The sequence below is a fragment of the Anser brachyrhynchus genome, assembly GCF_964034855.1.
Source record: "Anser brachyrhynchus genome assembly, chromosome: Z".
Taxonomy (NCBI): domain Eukaryota; kingdom Metazoa; phylum Chordata; class Aves; order Anseriformes; family Anatidae; genus Anser; species Anser brachyrhynchus.
Window position 1 is genome coordinate 63,477,267 of NC_137697.1, and position 19,981 is coordinate 63,497,247.

General features: G+C 37.8%; 1 protein-coding gene across 1 annotated transcript in view; it reads right to left on the reverse strand.

Moving 5' to 3' along the window:
• Positions 1 to 3,543: 3,543 nt before the first annotated feature.
• The window catches only part of COMMD10 (COMM domain containing 10), a 105,213-nt gene continuing 88,775 nt past the window's right edge, over positions 3,544 to 19,981 (reverse strand). Inside the window, exons 6-7 of the mRNA XM_080574926.1 lie at positions 4,714 to 4,773; positions 3,544 to 4,078 (exon numbers count right to left, since the gene is read on the reverse strand). Of these exons, the coding sequence (XP_080431052.1) occupies positions 4,040 to 4,078; positions 4,714 to 4,773 (99 nt within the window). The 3' untranslated portion in view covers positions 3,544 to 4,039. The remainder of the gene's footprint in view (positions 4,079 to 4,713; positions 4,774 to 19,981) is intronic.

Genomic DNA, 19,981 nt, shown 5'->3' on the forward strand with positions numbered 1-19,981 from the left:
AGCCTGCTCTAGTGAAACAAAACAGGTTTGGAGTTTAGTCAAAATATGAGATAGTTAACTTTCATTTTTCTATCTTCCTAAATAATTTATTTAAACAATCTTAATGCAGAAAATTGGAGATGATTCATATTTTTTTGAGAAAAAAGAAATATACGCCTAAGACTGAACTGGGGAAGATAATCCAACTTGGATTCAACAACGCTATTAGTATTGTTTCTGCTAAGAGATGTATAAATTGTTGTTCTTTCCCAGTAGGTCAGTATTTTCAATGCAGTCCTCACATTGTTTTTCATTTTAGGCCTAGAACTCCCTGTCTTCATGTCATAATAATATTGATGATTGTTTATACCCAAAACTGAAGACAAAAGATTTCCTGCTTTTGCCAATGGTCCATCTGAGGCAGATTTTGATGTTACATCTTTGAGAAAAGTACAGTCAGGGAAAATGCTGTCTTTAATATCTGAACAAAGATGAGTCAAATGTTTTTAAAATAGATACATGAAAGTAGATTTAATAATTTTTATTCATTCATATTTCTTGTTCTAGAGCTCAAAAAGTCTCTGCAACTATCCCTACTCAACATTACCTCAATAATTTAAGTTCTGTAACATGCCCAATAGGTAGTACAGACCAATGTTTTTCTAGCACCCTGAACTGAAAAAAGCCTGGGACATATCCTATTCCTGGAGTAAAAACTCAAAATTACCCCTTCAGTGTTTTAACAGTATGAAAAGCATAATAAACAACAGCTTGAAAACCTTCCGCATGCACATGTGATCTTCTTTCATGTGATCCCACTCCAACCTAGAATATTCAGTTCCAAATCAGCTAAATCCCTTCTCCTGCCTAGGAACATGCTTTTCTTCCCACCTCCTCTGAGGTATGGCTTTGGATCCAGTCCCTGCTGCAGGACAGATCTCCCATTCTGCCTAGGCTTCCCCAAGTCTGCACCGGAGTTTTTTCTCTTATTCCAACACTGCTGGGACTTTATCCGAACTAAGCAGGGGCAGCTGCTCTCAGGGCAAGACTAATCTTCCTTTTCCTTTCCAGGTCCAATCAAGACCAGAGAGCAGGAACCTGAATAAAAGCTTTCCTTTCTGCAGTCCACTCATATTAGTCAGTTTTCTGTCCTTAATTCAGGAGCACTTAAATGACTGACAGTGCTCTTCTCTAAGATGATACTAGTTGTACCATCATTACTTAATAGTGTACAACCCCAAAGCTTCATATTACATATAGAAAAGTTTTTTCTAATCTAGGCATCTATTTTTGAGTGCTCCTTGACAAAAGATAACAAGTGTGCTTCTTACCATTAGGTGTACTGTGGCTTTTATTATGGCTTCTAACAGTAAGAAATTCAGTACATTTAGCAAAAAAAAGCAGTTCTTAAGGAACCATAAATCTCTTTATCCATCTGCCAACAAAGATGAACTCTAAATAAATTTTACAGACATTATAATCTTGGGCTTTGCTTTTTTCTATTTTTCCCTTACAAATTATTTTACTTTTAAAATATTTTCTATTAGCTCTAGAATAAAAATTCTCTTTTTGTTACCCCATGCTTTAATTGATTTTGGTCAAATTTGAACAGCCTGACATTTATTGATTAGTTCAAAATACTAGGTACAGTTACAAAATTGGCCATAGATTTCATAGTTAACTCCAGTTTACTTTTTCCCTCAATTTATTTCCTATTCCCCTGCTATGCAAGGTTTTTCTCTCTAACCTGCTCCATGTTTTCTCTGCCTTTGCCTACATTTTCTTTCTATATATACTTCTGCTGTCTTTTCCAGTGTTCCTCCTCTCTTCCTTGTAGGTTTCTCACTCCCAGATTTCACCCTTGGCATATCCATTATTCTGTCCATTCCTTCCTTTTTCCCACGCTCAACACCCAGTTTCTTCTTACTCCGACTATGGCTTCTTGTTATTTTCTTCTCAGATATGCCTCCCAGTTTGTCCAATGCTTCTCACTCTACCAACTGGTCCTGCTTCCTTCCCTTCCGCTAGGATTCATCAGTGGCTGCCTATATTTACACAGATAATACCTCTCTCACACTTGAACAACTGCCTCAGCATGTCCTACATACACATAGAGAAGTCCTTACTCCACTTCAAGCATGACTTCCAGAACTTAAGCCCTGGATCCCAGGGCAATTGAAGAAAGCACTCTAGAACAGCCTCCTAGCACACATCTGATTGCCCCATAGTACAATCAGAGAAGCCAGGACTTAGATGCAAAGGTGATTTTCCTACCTATGCTAACTGTGAAGCATTGCTAATGCCGGTACAGCAGAGGTGAGTCCTGAGGAGGATACGGTGGGGTTGTGGCTCACCTGCAGATACACACTGACCAATGCTGCATAAAATGAGCAAGGCAGCAAGTTGCTGCTGAATAGAGAGACAGAGGAAGAGACGTCTGCAAGTAGTAGTGTCATAACCTTAGAAGATAAGGCATGTTGCCACTGGCTTGATAGGAGGCTTGATTTTGGCAGCAAACTTTATAAGGCATACAGAGTAAGAGTCTACCGTGCAATGGTCAGTGATTTCTTCTTTCCAATAGGTTAACAGTGTTACCTTCCAGTTATGGTATGGTATCATATGGTATTTCAGTTAAGAACTATGATAAATCTCTTTTTTTCTCTTTGGTGCCCTTTACTCACATGCAGGCTGCTGATCTTACCTTCTTAATCTTTTCTAATGTCTCTCAGCACAGGTAAGTGGTCCAAACTCCTCCTGTATTGAGCTGACAGCACAATCCCTAATAAAGCAACACAAAAAGCTCAAAACAACCCTCCAAAACAAAAACAAAAACAAAAAGAACTATGGCACAAGAGGACCTAAAACCCAGCAATTCGAAACATACCTTTTGGCTATACTTATATCTAGTGTCACAATCAAACAACTCTCAAAAGAAAACTGGCTGCTTGGGTATTAAACATCCCTGTTTTAGGCATCTGAAAAAATAAAAAGCCTTGTTCAGTGAATTCCTTAAGGAGAAAGGGAGACATGCTAATACTGAAGATTTTCACATCCTTTCACCTTTTGTTAGCCCCGAGTAGAAGTCACATACTGTGCCCATTATTAAGGTGCAGCAATGAACTGACTGGCAATTGCTGGCAACAAACAAGAACTAAGATGACTTTTACCTTCTCATACTGTTCATGAACTTCCATTCATCTGGAACTAATGTGTGAAAATATACTAACTTGGCCTTTAAGTCACTGTACTTTATTTCTTCCTGTTAGCTGTAAAAACAGTGGTGGACAACATTAGGAAGGATCAACAAATAGCTTTCAGAAATCTGGCTGTCAGACTACTTCAGTGTTCTTTGTTATATACTCCAAGCTCTCTCCCCCCAGTTATACACCATACTACTTATGATTCATTGGTATGCATGCAGTGCTAAGAAGCTGTATTTATTCTCAGTGCCAAAAGTAAACACTGAAATCAGTGACACTGTTGATTATTTACAAGAAAAAAGTGTTTTTAATTAAAAATAAGAAAGATAATGAAATAAAATTAAAATAGAAAAAAGTCAGAGAATCTGTTTATAAATTTTGAATTTATTTTGACAAATTTGTAATAAGCATTATTAACTGTGTAAATAACAATTCAAAAGGATAGATATTTCATTTGCTGTGTGTTTTCTTGCTACTGTTACTACTAAAGTTTTATATTGCTTTTATGCTAAAAAATAGATTTTATTCCTGGTCTCTCAATAGTATGCAAATTTATATCAAATCAAGTGTCATAGCTAAAAAGAAAAAAAAAAACAGAGGCAGGATAGCATTCTCTTTTTTTCTGCAAGTAAAGCTACTCTTTACAACTGCTCAGAAAACAAGAGGAAGTCCATTAGAATCTTCAGACTCTTAACAATGATTTCTCTTGGTTAATGTTACTGCTCTAAAAGGAGATAAGCCATATAATTTTACAGGAAGCAAACCACTGAATCCTCCAGCAAACACAGCTTGGCAATCTATCTTCGATTCAAAATAATGAGGTGGCAGGAGTGTGATGGAGAAATAAGTCTTCAAAAACATCACGTAAGGGAATCCAGCTGTGCTTGTATAGTTTCCAGCTATTTAAAGGAACACAAAGAAAAAAAAAAACTCCACTCACATAAGATATTGTTTAGAAACATGCAAACAGAAAAAAAAAGCAACATTCCAATGTCTTCAACTATGCATACTAAATCTATTCATATAGCAATAAAAAAATTTTGTACTCATGAATATTTGTTTTTACGTGAAGCTATTAGAATTCATTGATGCAGTTTAAATATTCAAATTTTAAAGAAACAGTTGTCTAAATACTGCCTTTTTACATGCACAGATGTTTTGCTGTGAATTTCCAATGCATAATAACAAGGTAAAAAAATAATAGAGTTCATTTTGACTGGATTATGAGCCTGGCATTTTGACATAACACAAAGATGCTCTTTCCAGAGAGCTCCTCATTGTTAATCATCAGCTGCTCCTCTAGACCTAGCCACCAGGTATGATTACAATGACTCCAAGACCTGCCTATTCCAAATTTGAAAGCACAGACTCTTCTTGAAAATGCTTTATGTGATCAAACAAATCCAACAGCTTTAATTAAAATTGGATCCATTTTCCTTCCAATTTCATTAGATTTAATTCATATAGGCAATACTTCCTGCTGAGCAGCATAAGGTGTTTACAAAGGAACTACAGTATTGTAAAATCTACAGACCTTGTTATAGAACTCAAACAGCTCCTGATGGCTAAATTCTACAAACACTTTCTTCAGGTTCTGTGAAAGAAAAAGAAAAAAAAATAAAGGAATAAGCAAACTTTTTTTCCGTTTTAGTATTCATTCCAATAATTCACAGTGCAGGTTTAAGCTATATGAAAGATAACATTTGCAATAGTTAATTTTCCTTCCATTCGCTACAGCATCCTTCATATATGCATATTCCACTTTAGTGATGAATTCAAGTCCACAGATACAACTGTTCTCCTGCTGTAGAGAATGATAATAAAATATTCTATAAACATGATTTTGTTACCTTATTTATAAGTCACAGACAAAAATGAAAGATTACATTCATCTTGCTCAGCAGTCCATCTAAGATCTGGTAAATAACATCATACAAAGTCAGCAGTGTATTTGATTGAACCTGCACAGCTATTAATGTACTGTGTGTTAGCACAATAAGAGCTAATAATAACTTCCATTCATTAATCTAATGGTTATGATGTTAGTATGCTGACATTGCTATAGGCATCTACACCCAGATTCAGCCAAAGTTAACAATTAACACAACAGCTTCAAAGCAGTCCTTTAACAGTAGTAAAAGAAAAAAAAAAATAACACAACTGATGGAAATGACTGTGAATAAAACAGATGGTGGTAATAATCCCCTGCATGCATGTGCTGATGTCTGTGGAGATGGGGGTTAAATTAGAATTTCTATCCTGCTTAACTTGCTTGCATGAAACAGGTAGTTTAATGCCTGCTACTTTCAATCATAGCACCAATCTATCCAGACTGTTTCTAGTCTTATCCCTTCTAGTTTGCTTCGTCACTTTCCTCCTTTTAAAATAAATATGTAACTATTACTGCAAATTCTGTGTGTTGCTGCTAGATTTTCCAGTGCTTGGAGGCATTCCTGAGGATCACAGCCGCACTTCCATTAACACTAACAGGGCTCTCTGAAAACTGAATCTGTGGACATGTCTACTCACAAAACTTTATTAGTTGAAATGACGTATACACACTAGTTTTGTTAAACTGGTACCAATGTGATGCACCCCTTAAATAAGTAGAAAAATGCTTGATCAACAATTCAGCTTAAATTAGCGAGGGTACTTCTGCATATGGACAAGGCTGTGGGCCAGATTCTGTATATTCTAATACTGATGCAAGTCTCGATTTAAGTCAAATAAAGCTGCTGAATTTGGCACACCAAATACACAAAAGCAGCAGAAGCCCTGGGAACTCAGGATAGGTATTGCCTGATGCCTGTTCCAAAAACAAACTGTAAGACACAGGAAAGGGATAAAATGACTGGGGCCAGACTGTCTGGTGCAATTCCTCCTCCTCGCTCTGCAGAAAGAAGGATCCTTTCCAACAATTTCAGGAAGGCTACAAAAGCCTAGAAAAGGACCAGTAATTTGCATGAGAGACCAATCTTCCCCCTCTGGGAAGGAACAATGCAATTCTGGGAATCGTATGGTGAATACGAAATAAAACTACTAGAACAGCAGTTCTCTTTGCCATGATTCCAGCTGATTCCCCCTCCAAACAGTATAATGCAGTGACAGGGAAGTAAAAGCATTTTTAAATGCATTCTACCAGCTCAGAAACAAAGAGAAAGCAAACAAGTGGTTTCTTCAGAAAGGAAAAGGGGTAGAGGAAAGAAGAAAAGATATGCAATTAGCAAATGGATCAGCCTGGATGTTTGGCATTTGCATTTCCTGAAGGATTTTGGTGTTTGAATGCAAGGAAGTAAAACTTAAAAGAGAAGGTTCAGGATAAAAGGAAGATATATAATTTAAAATTTATCAGTCACAACGAATGAAGTCAGGGTCGTCTCTTGAATGGTTTCTGTCAGAAGAGTCTGCTAGATTTCAATACAACAGTTTCACAACGTCTTCTGCAAGGGGCAGGTTGGGTATGTGACACCTCCAACCAAGAACAGTGTGATCTACCAGATCTCGTTTCTCCAAGCTTCACATATCCATCAAGGCTGGTGTCTTCTGGTACTACGTCAGATCAGAAAGCAAGATCAACTTCTCACATACAATAAAAAGTGTTGATAAGTTTGTCTTTCCTCTTTTTCTCTAAGCATGCTCCAGTACCATAAGTCACTGGTTAGGGTAGGCAAATGAAAAAAGCATGCTCATTTTAACTGAGGTTCTTTTGATACTTAGAAATAAATCAGTATTCTTTATGAACAGACTGCTATCTCCTCATTATTTAATAGTCATGGTCTGATAATTGAGACAAAATTCACATTGCATTGTGGCAGGCAAACGTCTATGGAGATCTAAAAGAAAGCATGAAGTCTATAATTTTGTGCCAGTCTGTTTCTCGTTTGGGGTGGTTCAGTGGGACAGAGGATATAACAATCTTTTATGAAACATGTTGCGCATGTGCACCTAATTCTCTGCTAAAACAGAATTGTTTCTGTATGTAAAAAATTTGGTACATCTACAATAAATACCACTTCGACAGACAGCAGTGTCACAAAGAACAGTGCAGAAATGTGGCACCAGCTGAAAATGTTCTTTTCACTGTCTTGTATTTCTTACTAGCATTAGTCCCTTGACGAAGGTGCCAAACGATCATTGTTACATGATCAGGAGTTCCCACCTAAACCACAAAACCAACATATCACAAATAGGTTCTCACAAGTAAAACCCATGTCAGAACAGGCTGATGGCCCCACATTTTAGCTGAGATGTCCATTATTCACTCACTGCCCTTAATCAGTGAACACAAATAGCTTTAATTAAAACGTAATGTGGACTAGGTTATAATCCGGTTCTTTAATTTTTCAGTAGAAGAGTATTAAAAATGACTACGTATCTAAAATATTGCTAAAGACCCAAGAGTAGGCAAATTCCTAATCTACTTTAAGCAATTTTGCTCTGATAAGGATACAGAACTACCCACTGCAATCTTTTTTCATCTATAACTAAAACATAGGATAAAAAAATCACTTTCAGCTTACTGACTTAATTAAATGTCACTGTGTGCAGAGGAGACTCAGCCTATTTATGAAAAGTGCAGTTAGGCTGCCTTCTTTTATCTACACATACAAGTTTTCAGATGCTGCGTGACCTAGTATGTGTTTCTCAGAACATAAATAAGAAAACAGTAATTTGCTGGATGTCTAACTTCTCATTCTATCAAGTATATCATTCTCTTTCCTTCTTTCCTGATAAATTTCTCTGTTTCCCCACCCCCTTATTCTTCACCTTCACTCTACTTTTTCCCTCATTTCTGCCATCTCATTTTCTTTTTGCTATTATTACCTTCACGTGAAAGAAAAGTAACAGAGTAACCAGAATACTAAATAGTTTGGAATAGTTTATTCCTATTGTCACACTCAGTAACTCCAATGTTTTTTGTAACTAGATAACAAATTTTGTCCCTGTGGCAGTAAAAGTTTCATCTCTTACTTCTAAGTTTCACCCTTGAGGGTGATGGCTTCATAGCATCAGAGAAACATAGCTGAACAGAGATGTTAGTTGTATGAATAAAATAAATATCAAATGTTAATTCTTTGGATACCCTTGAAAATGTCGGGATGGGCTTTTTGTCTGAGTCAACGTCTAAGAAGAGTGGTGTGGGGACAGCACTGGAGTGATATGCTCAGCTGGCTGAGCTAACGAGTTGATTTGCAGCATCTTTGACTAAATAAAGTTGCTGCTAGGTTCCATGTGCTCATCTGCTGTTTAACATAACAGAACATTGCATTTACTACTGGCAAAGGCTGCGTGAATTGCAGACATTGCCCATGACAAATCTTTACACCACTCTGAATACACTGTAGGGAATATGGTAATAAGTTTTCTGAAATGTATGATTTAACATATTTGGCCATGTATCACTACTGAATGTATTTTTAAGTGTTAAAACTAAATTTTAGTGCCATTTTGCCTTTTTACATCTAGATGGAAAATTATTTCATTCTACCTCTTCTCTCATCCCAGGGACTTATCAATTTACAGCCTACTGAGAATTTCTCTAAAATTCTAATCAGCGTAATTGATAGGGTTGTTTTCCCCTCTAAACTATCTTCTCATTTATTGTCTGGTATCCTTACAAACGTTTGTAACATTTTCCCCGGTCTCTAAACAGCTGTTCAAAACCAAATTTCCTTGTTGGGTGGGGGAATAGAGGAGAGAAAGGGGTGAGGGGGAGTGGAGGAAGTGGATGAGAAGCAGAAGGAAAAGGAAGACAAAAACTTCCAGCTCCCAGTGAACAGTGATATGTTACCCTATCCAGAACAGCCATTCTGAATGTATGGATAATTCTACAAAATAACCGCAGTGTTTAATATATACTCAGCTTATACCCGCCATCAGCAGAAAACTAGGTAAATTTTCAGCTGAACGTAATCACCAGCATTAAAGGATGAAGATTCCACTGCACAAGATGTAAAACAGACTCTCCAATTTCTCATTGCCTTGGCTAACAATTTATTTCAAACATTCATATCTTCTCAATGCAGTCTTTCAGTGGAAACCACACAAAAAATAATTCTCCTTAGAATACTTCAGAAAGCAGAGGCAAATTCCTGGTTTTAATCAAAGTGGTTTTTGTTGTTGTTGTTGTTTTTGTTTGTTTAAATCTAATGCTCTTGATACTTATATTTAATATACTACTCAAAAGGCTTTATTACCAGTGACAGAGTTTTGCAATCTTATTTATTGCCCAGCCATATTCCACACACTTAACTCCCCTACCTCAGGCACACACATAGAACAGGGCATCAGGAGTTATAAATAAAAGGCAAACTTCTGGTTTGAAAGCTAACTTGAATATGAAAAATTGATATTGCTATCATAGTTCTCAACTGCAAAGCTGTAACTACTTTTACAACATTGCAAAATAAATGCCAAGTATTCTGAAGCAAACAGATGGAGGGACAGGCTGGTTTGTATATCTAAATGTCTACTGATAATGATAATGCTCTATGACTGAGCACGCATAAAAAAAATACAGTATACTCAAGTTTGTTAATAGTAACTAGTTGAAACAACACATATACCTATCTCCACATCTAATATAACATTCAATACTATCTGCAGTCACTTATAACTTACATTCAACTAATTACTGTCTTCACATTTGCTTTTCATTCTCTGATTTATCTCTATTAGAAATCCTTAAAATACCAGATACAATGGAAGGATATAGATAATTAATCAATTAACAGCCAAATTCAGATGCATTCCTAAATAGACCCCAGTTGATTCTTAGTAGTCTGCATTTCCCTGTGGATCTATCAGCATCTGTACTACATCAGTTCAGAATTCCCGTAAATTTCCTTGGACTCTGGAGAACGATGCATTTGCTTAGGCACATACAGATGGGAAGAGGGTCGTAAGTTGTATCTCACAGAATTTATCAGTGAATTTAAGCTGCTTGGTCAGAAAGATGAATTGTAGCATGGTAAGAAAAGCAGATGTGTTAAAACAGACCAGCACCACTTAAAAGCACACCTGTTCCTTAACTCTCTGCACATAAGAAACAGCAATTAAAACTTCTTTATGTTCTTACAGCGCTGGATGGATGTAATTCAGCAGGATACAGGGAGTTAAATACCAACTTACATATTCCAAATTGCATTTCTTTCATAATCATCAAAAAATGTGATCTTTGAGCTTTATTCTTATTCCAAGCTTATTTCCATCTGCAATACCAAATACTTTTTTTTTTTTGTAGTGAAATAAAAACGACCCACAAACATGCCTTAGAACTGAATTACATGCATTTTGAAGTCCTTGGCGCGCAAATGCTGTAAAACAGAACATGCTTCATACTAACCCCCTCTCTTCCTGAACATTAGTTTGTACACATACTGCATTCTCCCCTTAAAGTAGTATTTCTTTTTCAAATAAGCATAAGGAACTCAGATTCCTCATGGTATTTGAGAAGGTCAAAATCAGCAGCTGAGGCATCCTACTATGGATGTCCTTCCCTCCATTTTCAATGTATTTGTTAGCTCCCTAGCTAATTTGTTAGCTAATCAAGTGTTACTGGAATTGAATGGTTTGGAGACAGACACAGATAACCTTACTCCAGCAGACCCAGGATCTAACCTTGCATTCATGGAAAGCACCTAGAACATACTCACTGCACAGTCTGCTAGTGAGCCAACAAGTGCAGGAATTTGGAGATGTGCAGGAGACCTTACAGACATCTAAACAAACAAGAAATGTCAGTCATTCCCATTTTCTCCTCCCACCCTCACACAAATATTCATTAATGGCTGGCTGAACTGGTGCACAGCTAGCTACAGAGGACAAATGGAGTGCAATTACCAAAAAGACCACACAGGCTGGGGAGATCACAGAACACCAGAGACAGACAAAACTCTTTTTTCACAGTATGGGAGAAAAATGCTTTTAAAATCAAGACAGTTACCTTGAGGTAAACTGTGAGAAACAAAGAACTAGAATTTTCACCTCAATATGCACAGTTAGAATAAATACCAGCTTGTTAAAGAAAAGGGGGACAGCAAAGGTTTTTTTCGTTGTTTTTTTTTTTTTTCCAAACAGCTGTATCCAGGCAGAGGGTTACTTTGCCTTGAATGCACTAGGAATTTACATTCCTATAAATAACATCCAGTTAGGCTGGCTGTTTTTTAAAATATTCTTTGCATGGAAAATCTCTTAAAAACAGAAATCTAGAGTTGTAGGGTTGTCATTTCTGTGCAAAGATTATGTTAAATCCTTCTACAAGAAATTCTTCTACAAAAGCATCACAGTGAACTACTACATTTTGGGGGGAAAATAGGTGGTATATGTATCACTGCAATCCTATCACAATAAAATATTTAAAAGCACTTTTTTTTTTAACTGATACCTCATATGTTGTAGGTATGAAAAATGGCGCATAGAAGATCTGTCGGAAGTCTGACTTCCTTCTATGCCTGTTCTGTATTTCATATATACTCTCAGATGTTATTCCCTTTTTTTGAAGACAGCATATCTATATCTATATTTATACACAGTCTAAGTTCATTACTGATTCCTCAGTAGTCTCCACCCAGAATTAATGATTAGCAGCATAAAGTATTTGTTTGCACAAATGTGTCACTGTAATTTCAGGATTCAGTAGGAAAATGCGTAGGTATAATTGCCAAATATAGTATCTACAAGATATATTTTAAAATTGTTATTTTCTTTCACTAATGGGCCTTCACACAATTACTAAGAATGCCAATGATTAACATAAGGAACACAAGTTCTAGACATGACAACTTTCTGATTTCATGTCTCACCTAATTTTGCAAATTCTACTGTAATAATACTGTAGAAAACTGTCTGAAGAAGCAATCTCAGTAGAAGCTTTTTGTTGTTGTTTTTTTTAAATCTCTCTTTGTATTAAATTTCACTGTATCTGATATGGAAAAAATGGTCTTTGGGAAGACAAAACTGCTGTGTATTGCTTATATAGCATGCAGTTTGTAACCATCAGAATGTAACTTCCTTATTTATTTGAAACTCTGATTTGACTCCTTTTATTCCTGAGAAGAAATTAAATTACTTGATCTTTATTGTTATGGCACAAGTTATTTAGCACACAAATTACAGTATATAAAAATTATGTTCATGAACACTGCAAGGAAAACAGGGAGCTGCAACTTTGTGTTTGATTTAATTCCACCAGGGCTATCATGCAAGTCTTCAAATGCCAAGGAAGACCAGTGAGTTCACACTTCCATTCTAAAGATATCTCGCATCAAGTCCGACACAATAGTCTTAACTTAACTTTGATTGATTAGGAACTCACTTTTCTTCCTGTGCTTGTAGAGAACTACTGCTGAAGAAACAGACAGATCTCATCAGTCAGCATACTGGCTCCAGACACGCTTTACAGCTTTTCTGACCTTACCTGTTCACCGGATTTGAATACAGCCAAATTCATTTTTGACAGAGTACATACGAAGAAGACGTCATATAGGCATGGTTGTGAAATATTTCCATTATTGTACTCAGAAAAAAATCCAGTTCCAGGTTGCTAACAGAACTGAGTATAACGTACAATGCTAGCCTAGCATTGGCAACTGAAAACTTAGATTATGGACTCAAGCAGCAAACACTGAGACCTAGAAAAGTGTGTTGGGACAATGAAGCTCAGCCCTAGAGCATCACATGCAGATTGAGATAGGTTTGATCATATATACACAATGGCCAGAATTTCTTCCTTTGAGGAGAGCAGCTCAATGATGCAGACAGAGTGTTTAGAGACCTTCTTAGAAAGCTTGCTCATGGCTAACATGATTAACAGTGAGTTACTAATCCTTTATGTTTGAATCAGACATGCATCTGATGGGTCTGAAGAAAGCCAGACTTAGCAAAAGCTCAAATTGTGATCCAAACTGTTCAGTAACTTGCCCCACTGGTCTCCATGAAAAGCTGGACAAAACCTCCTGTGCCAGCGAGAAGAAACTTGGATTACTGTGGTCTGCCTCTACATCTACAGCAACCATTCTGACAGGGATTTTACATGGTATAATCACACAAATGAATAACACTTTAAGAAGGCTTCAGATGAATGGAGAAAGCTGGCATCTTTTTAAAGTGTTAGCTTCTAAGCCTACCTGGTTCGGTAAGATACTGAAACATTGTATTGTCTTACCACAAAAGCCTTTTTTCACCACCAGAAAATATGAAAGTATCTATTGTTTCTACTGAAGCACATGAAAAGAGGCCAGATAAAAGACACCAGCAGCAAGAGGAAAGATCTAAGGAAATGCAAATCAATGTGAAATCAATTTAACTGATGAAAATACCCTTCCCTCCCCGGCCCAAAAAACAAACAAACAAACAAAAAAACCTGCTGAAATATTTACAAAATGTGAAAATTAGATTATTTGTAAATTAGTTCTTTTGTTTCAGATGGGTCAATAAGCGTATCAACAATTTGGATTTTGTTGGACAGCAAGGCAAAGATAAAACACTTTTTTGTTGTTGCTGTTGTGCTAAAAGCGTGTTCATGGCTGTCAGCAAGCATGTCTCTGATTTGTGGGCAAGCCATTCTTGCCATGAGCAGCTGGGTGCCTGCACACAAACCTCAGCTGCTTGATGGGGGTGGAAAGCTGTGAAGAGCGAGGGATGCTAAATACCAGCCTCATCCTGCAGGGATTCACAGACAGACCTCTCAGGGAATGAGACTGCTTAAAAAGTGATCCATGTATGTATATATTTTCTGTATTAGGAAGGAAGCCACATATTAGTTTTACTGTACTCTGAGAAACAGAGCAGTGTATTGGGTCTGTGTAGCCAGGCTTTGGTAGCGTGCAGGCAGCAAGGGTGGCTCTGTGTGCAGAGCCCAGCAGCTGCCCCATGTCAGAGCAGAGCCAGCTCCAGCTTTTCCAAAAGGGACCTGCTGCTGGCCAGAGCTGAGCCATGAGAGACACTGGTTGGGCCTTTGGGAGAGCAGAGTTAAGGAAGGGAAAGAAGTGCTGGGCAACAGCAGCTGGGAGAGAGGGGTGAGAGCCAGGCCTGCAGCCCCCAAGGTCAGTGCAGCAGGAGGGCAGGAGGTGCTCCAGGCATGCAGCAGCAGTTCCCCTGCGGCCTGTGGAGAGGCCCCTGGTGGAGCAGGCTGTCCCCCTGCAGCCCATGGGTCCCACATGGAGCAGATCTCCACGCTGCAGCCCGTGGAGGAGCCCCCGGTGGAGCAGGTGGATGTGGCCTGGAGGAGGCTGCGGCCCATGGAGAGCCCCCGCAGGAGCAGGCCCCGGGCCGGAGCTGCAGCCCGTGGAGAGGAGCCCACGCAGGAGCAGGGGGTCTGGGGGGAGCTGCCGCCCGTGGGGGACCCGTGCTGGAGCAGTTTGCTCCTGGGGGATGGATGGACCCCGTGGTACGGAGCCATGTGGGAGCAGTTCTTGAAGAGCTGCTGCCTGCGGGCAGCCCCCGCAGGATCAGTTCAGGAAGGACGGCATCCCGTGGGAGGGACCCCATGTCCAGCAGGGGCAGAGAGTGACTGTGATGGAGCTGCGGAGACGAAGTATCATGGACTGACCACAGACCCCATTCTCTGTTCCCCTGTACTGCTTGTGGGGGAGGAGGTAGAAGAGGGTGGATGGGGGGAAGGTGGTTTTAGTTTGCTCTTAGTTTTCTCTCTCTAGTCTGTTAGTAATAGGCAATAAATTAAATTAATCTCCCTATGATGAGTCCGTTTTGCCCATGGCAGTTATTCGTAAGCAATCTCCCTGTCCTTATCTCAAACCTTGAACACTCTTCCATCATATTTTCTCTTCATCTTCCTTTGAGGAGGGAGAAAGACAGGGCAGCTGTGGTGAAGTTTAGCTGCCCAGCAGGGTGGAACCCCCACAAGCAGATGTACAGTTTTTTGCTATCGTACTCACAATTTAGAAATAAATACCTGACTCCTCAAAAGTATCTGTTCCTCACCAAAAGCAGCAGAGCAAGGCTTGAACCTGGGCTACCTGTTTTGCTCACGGACATGCTGACATCAGTGTGGTCAAAAAGACATCGCCGTCACCAGCAGATGACAGCAGATGACACAAGCGAACATGAGCAATTCTCAGGCAACACAGAAGAGATGAAAAACTGGAAGAGGTCTTTAAAAGCAAAGTTTCTCAAATTCAACATAAAAGTGTCTCCTTTTTACAAAAGTTACTAAAAAAAAAAAAAGGAATGATGGAATGGTCTTTTCTGATTATGACTGCAAAATGAAGACTCACTTTTTATTGACTGCAAACCAGAAACAAGAAACTTCTTTGTTGTTGTTGTTGTTAATGAATCACCTGCAGCATAACAGACCAAAAGGCAATGGTTCCATTAAACAATGAGGAAACAACCACTTCAGCATGAAACAATCCAGCAACAACTTTTGTTTCTCAGTTTGTCAGTAAAGGTTATGCATGGTCTAATGATGCAAAATTAGCTGTTTGGATTTTAGGCAATTAAATTTCATTACTTTTGCTTTGTTACTTTTGCTGAAAAATTATTTGCAGCTTGATACAGTGGTGTGGTGTGAACTCGTACTGCTTACCAAAAAAAAAAAATGGACAGACTGGTAAAGACAGAAGGTACTCCAAGTGCTTACATGTACAGGGAAGATGAAATCAAACCACTAAAGTTTTTCTTCAAAGCCAAAATATGAATATAAATATAGGCAGTACCCTCTCAGAGAAGGGGAAAAAAACGTTTTGGCTAACATTAGCAATTTGAAAGAGGGTATTAAATCCTTTTTTTTATTTTCCGCAAGTCTCTATGCTATTGAATTACAGTTCATAGAGATTGATTTAAAAGGTGCTGAGCAGTGTGATAGTACAAGATTTGGATTATTCTACAGATGGCTGCAGTACAATACTCAGGCTGGCTACAAAGGTTTCAGTGAATATAAAACCACGATACTTTTCATGGTTTTCTCTCAAACCAAATCCATTTAACTCCCAATTAATTACATTTTTCTCTGTCAAGAAACATTGCATAATGCCAAACTGAAATGGTAAGGCAAGAAATAAAAAGTGATATTATATGGTGTAATCTTTTCATAAACATAGATTTCATAAACATATGAGATTAGTATTTAAACTATGCTTTTTAACACACAAGTTTTTCAAGGGGAAAAAATGGGGAAAAAAGGTCACAAAGGTGGTACAGGTCAGTTTACAAATGTTATTTTGTCTGTATGAAGGATTTCATAAATTGATGTTTAAACCTACGTTTAAGATACTACCTCACAGTATTCAAAAACACTGAAAGCTTATGACTTGGTTAATATCTTGTGTACACTGATTACAACACAGGTTAAAGTATAACATATGGGTTATTCACTAATATTTAATTTTGTAATCTAAGAACTTATGAAACTTTGAAAATAACCTAGCATGTTTCCATATGTTTTATATCTGTCCTTTTAGACATAGAAAGAATGCTAAGAATATATTTGCTGACTACCAGATTTTAAATTTAGAAGAAAAATATAAAACAAATGAAATGGTTTAAAATATGTGTTCTTGAAATAATATTTAAGTGCTATTATGGAAAGATAACTTTTCTCATCTTTTTAGTCATAAGAATGTTTTTAACATATACATGTCTTAACATCACACTTAATTTTACAAAGAAAAATATATTACAATGCTTGTGCTACAATATTCTGACAGATTAAAATGACACCAGTTAATACTGAAATAGATTGTTTGTAATACTGACTTTCAATATGTTCAAGTCTAAAACAGCCACATTTTTTCTTTTTAAGGCATATGTAAGGTGCCGGTAAAGGCAAAAAGGAACAAGAACTATATGCAGGTATGGTAGTTTAACATAAAATTAACTTCTATCCTAAAATAATGACACATACGATCTTATACATGTAAGGACAGTTTTTACATACATTGGGGAGTTTAGCTGAAACAGAGGAAGAAGAGTATGATGGTAAAGACAGTACTACCAGGGAACATATAACAGCTGCTTCTGCACTGGCTAAATGGCAACTCTTAAGGCTGGCTTCCTTTTACACAACAGATTTTTTTTCCCATCAATGTCAGGGAAAACTTAGCTATCTTGATCCCGCTGTAAGTCCTCCCATATTCTGGATTGCTATACCTCTTCAGGGTATGCATTTCCATGCCCAGTAAATTGTTTTGTGTTTAATCTTCGTAATTCACATTTTTTTTTCTCTAAAGCAAGTTTCTATGTTCTTTGCACATTTTCCTAAGAAAAATGAGAAAGCAGGGGGGACTGAACTAGTTCAAGTTCACTTCAGGCATACATCAGAGACAAAAAAGAGACTGAAAAGCTAAAATTCTTCCCCTTCACTTAGTACGATGGACTAAAAAGTCATTTTCAAGGTAAGTGATCCCTTTACTTTGTCAGTCAGGTATCATCAGCCTTCCATCTAAAAGCAACTATACCTTATCATACTGGTCACACAGAACAAATTCAGACGAACAAGAGTACCGCAGTCAGAATTTTGATATAGTATATCTGCTGGGTGGTAGAGAAAGTAGGAGGGAGAGAGAAGAAGAATCCTTTTATAATTTATTAGATCATTTGTACCCTCAAATACCTCAAAAAGGAGGTATTTCTCATACTGCAGTTGCAACTCTTGCAGTTGTGTACCGACATATTCCTCTGCTAGTCTACAACATCACAGGTATGTGAAGATGGATTCTTTACAACTACAATGTCTTCTGGAGTCACAGTGTTGAGTTGAGACTGCAAAGTCATTCACAGCACCTCTCTTAGCTGCTCTGACAGTGAAGTTCCAGGTATCAGGACCTCACATAAACATTGGATGTTGCAGCTTGACCTCTGCCTATGTGCAAAGTACATCCTGAAAGTGAAAAACTTACTTTCTCCTTTGAGCAACTGTCTACAGAGATTACATTTCTGTGACAAACACTGCTAGCCTTGGAGGTAAGTAAGAAATTCTAGCTAACAAAAACTTGGTCTTTCAAAGGCCACAATCAAAATAAAAGAATGGGACAAGGCAAAGACTTGGAAAATACGACTGAACTCTTTGTTGCTAGCAACAATCGGTGAATGTGTGCTGTTCGAAGAGGTAGCAATGGGAAATAAAGTTAGAATTCAATGAAACCTAGTGTGTCCAAGAAGATATTTCCTTGCTAAAACATAGGCTTAATTAAGACTTTCTGCTTCCACAGATCACCTTCATAAGAATGTCAGTCCACCCCTCTGTTCTTCAAAACATAACAAGTCTTGTTTAGACTATAGTTGATTTCCTCCTGTTTTAGTACCAAGGCAATGCTCTGGTTGCATTCATTGTGTAAAACTGTACTGACTGGAAGGAAAATGAACCATGGAAACAAAAGTTTGACAGATAAACTGATGACCCAGACATATCCTGCTTAATCTTGTTGGCTGAGACCTCAGGTGACAGCATTCTTATGAAAATGCATATTAAGAGGAACTCCACTTTTCTTTCTACTAGTGAATAACAGAATTAACGGGTAAACATGTACTCAAAGGGAGATGCCACGAGATTCCAAGAATGAGAAAAGCTTTGTGACTGCTGAACACAGAATAATTCTGTAGCCCTATGCAGAGAAATGAATTACTAAAATTGCAAATCACTTGTTTTAATGAGATCATAAAGTCCAATATCCTTGGAATCATTATTTTTAAAGGATTAAAACATGATTTCATTGGAAAATCTCTTCTCTTTGGATTATTTTACCTTGCAAATAAACAGCTAAAGTAGTCAGAATTCTGGTGGTCAGGCGAATGCAGTATGGGATCAGCAGACTCGGCAGAGCTATGTTAATGGCTGGACTTGATGATCTTAGAGGTCTTTTCCAACCTAAATGATTCTGTGATCACTGGATGTCTAAGAAATATCAGTTCCAACAGCTAAATTGAGAGCTGGTGATCCAGCTCTCAAGCTGATGAATGCAGTACTTACGTTTTGGTGGCACTGGTCTTGCTAAAGCTGAAGTATACAGAGATGTTAAAATCTAAAATGCTAGAACACAGCCTGATACTAAAAGAGGTAAGAACGATGGAATAAATTACACATCCACATCACATAGAACTTTGGCAAAAATACAAAGTGATATTTTGCATTTGAACATAAATGTTTTTCCAGGAATTGTTCATATTTTCTTGAAAGTTTTAAATGTGAAGGTAAACATATTGGAGGTCAAGATCTGCAAACCATTCAACAATATCTATATTTGGTACAGCAATGAATGAAAGCTTTAGGATACTTAAGATCCAGAAAGAATTTTAATTCCTTTTTTTCTTTGGGAGCTAAATTTTTTCCTTCTGCAATTCTGGTTCTACATGCAAGACAAGAGAATCTTTGTCTTAAAATGTCCCATCATATAAGCAAAGTAAAAGAACATTTAACCGCCCAGAGAGCTGCATTAGCAGTGGAAAGTGATCTTCCTCTGTTTGGCACTTGTGGTGTTTCACCTGAGACACTGTGCCAGGTTCCATACACCTAAAATGGATGTTAACAGACTGGGGGGGGGCTCCATATCACCTGGATGCTTAGAGGGCTGCAATGCACAACACAAGAAGAGACACTAGGAGAAGTTGGTTTATTTAGTTTGAAACAGAGGGCAATGGGTGAAGAATCTAATTTCAGTTCTGTTTGTGACATTTGTAGCACTAAATTGTACCCCAACAGATGATTTTAGTTAACCTTGTTACAGGTTATGGGCTGTATCTGTTTAGAGAGCCCGCCTCACAACAAAGAGTGGCACTTAGTAATAAATAACCACTATCCCCTAGCTGAAAACATCATGAGGAATAAAATTTTAATCCAACCATGA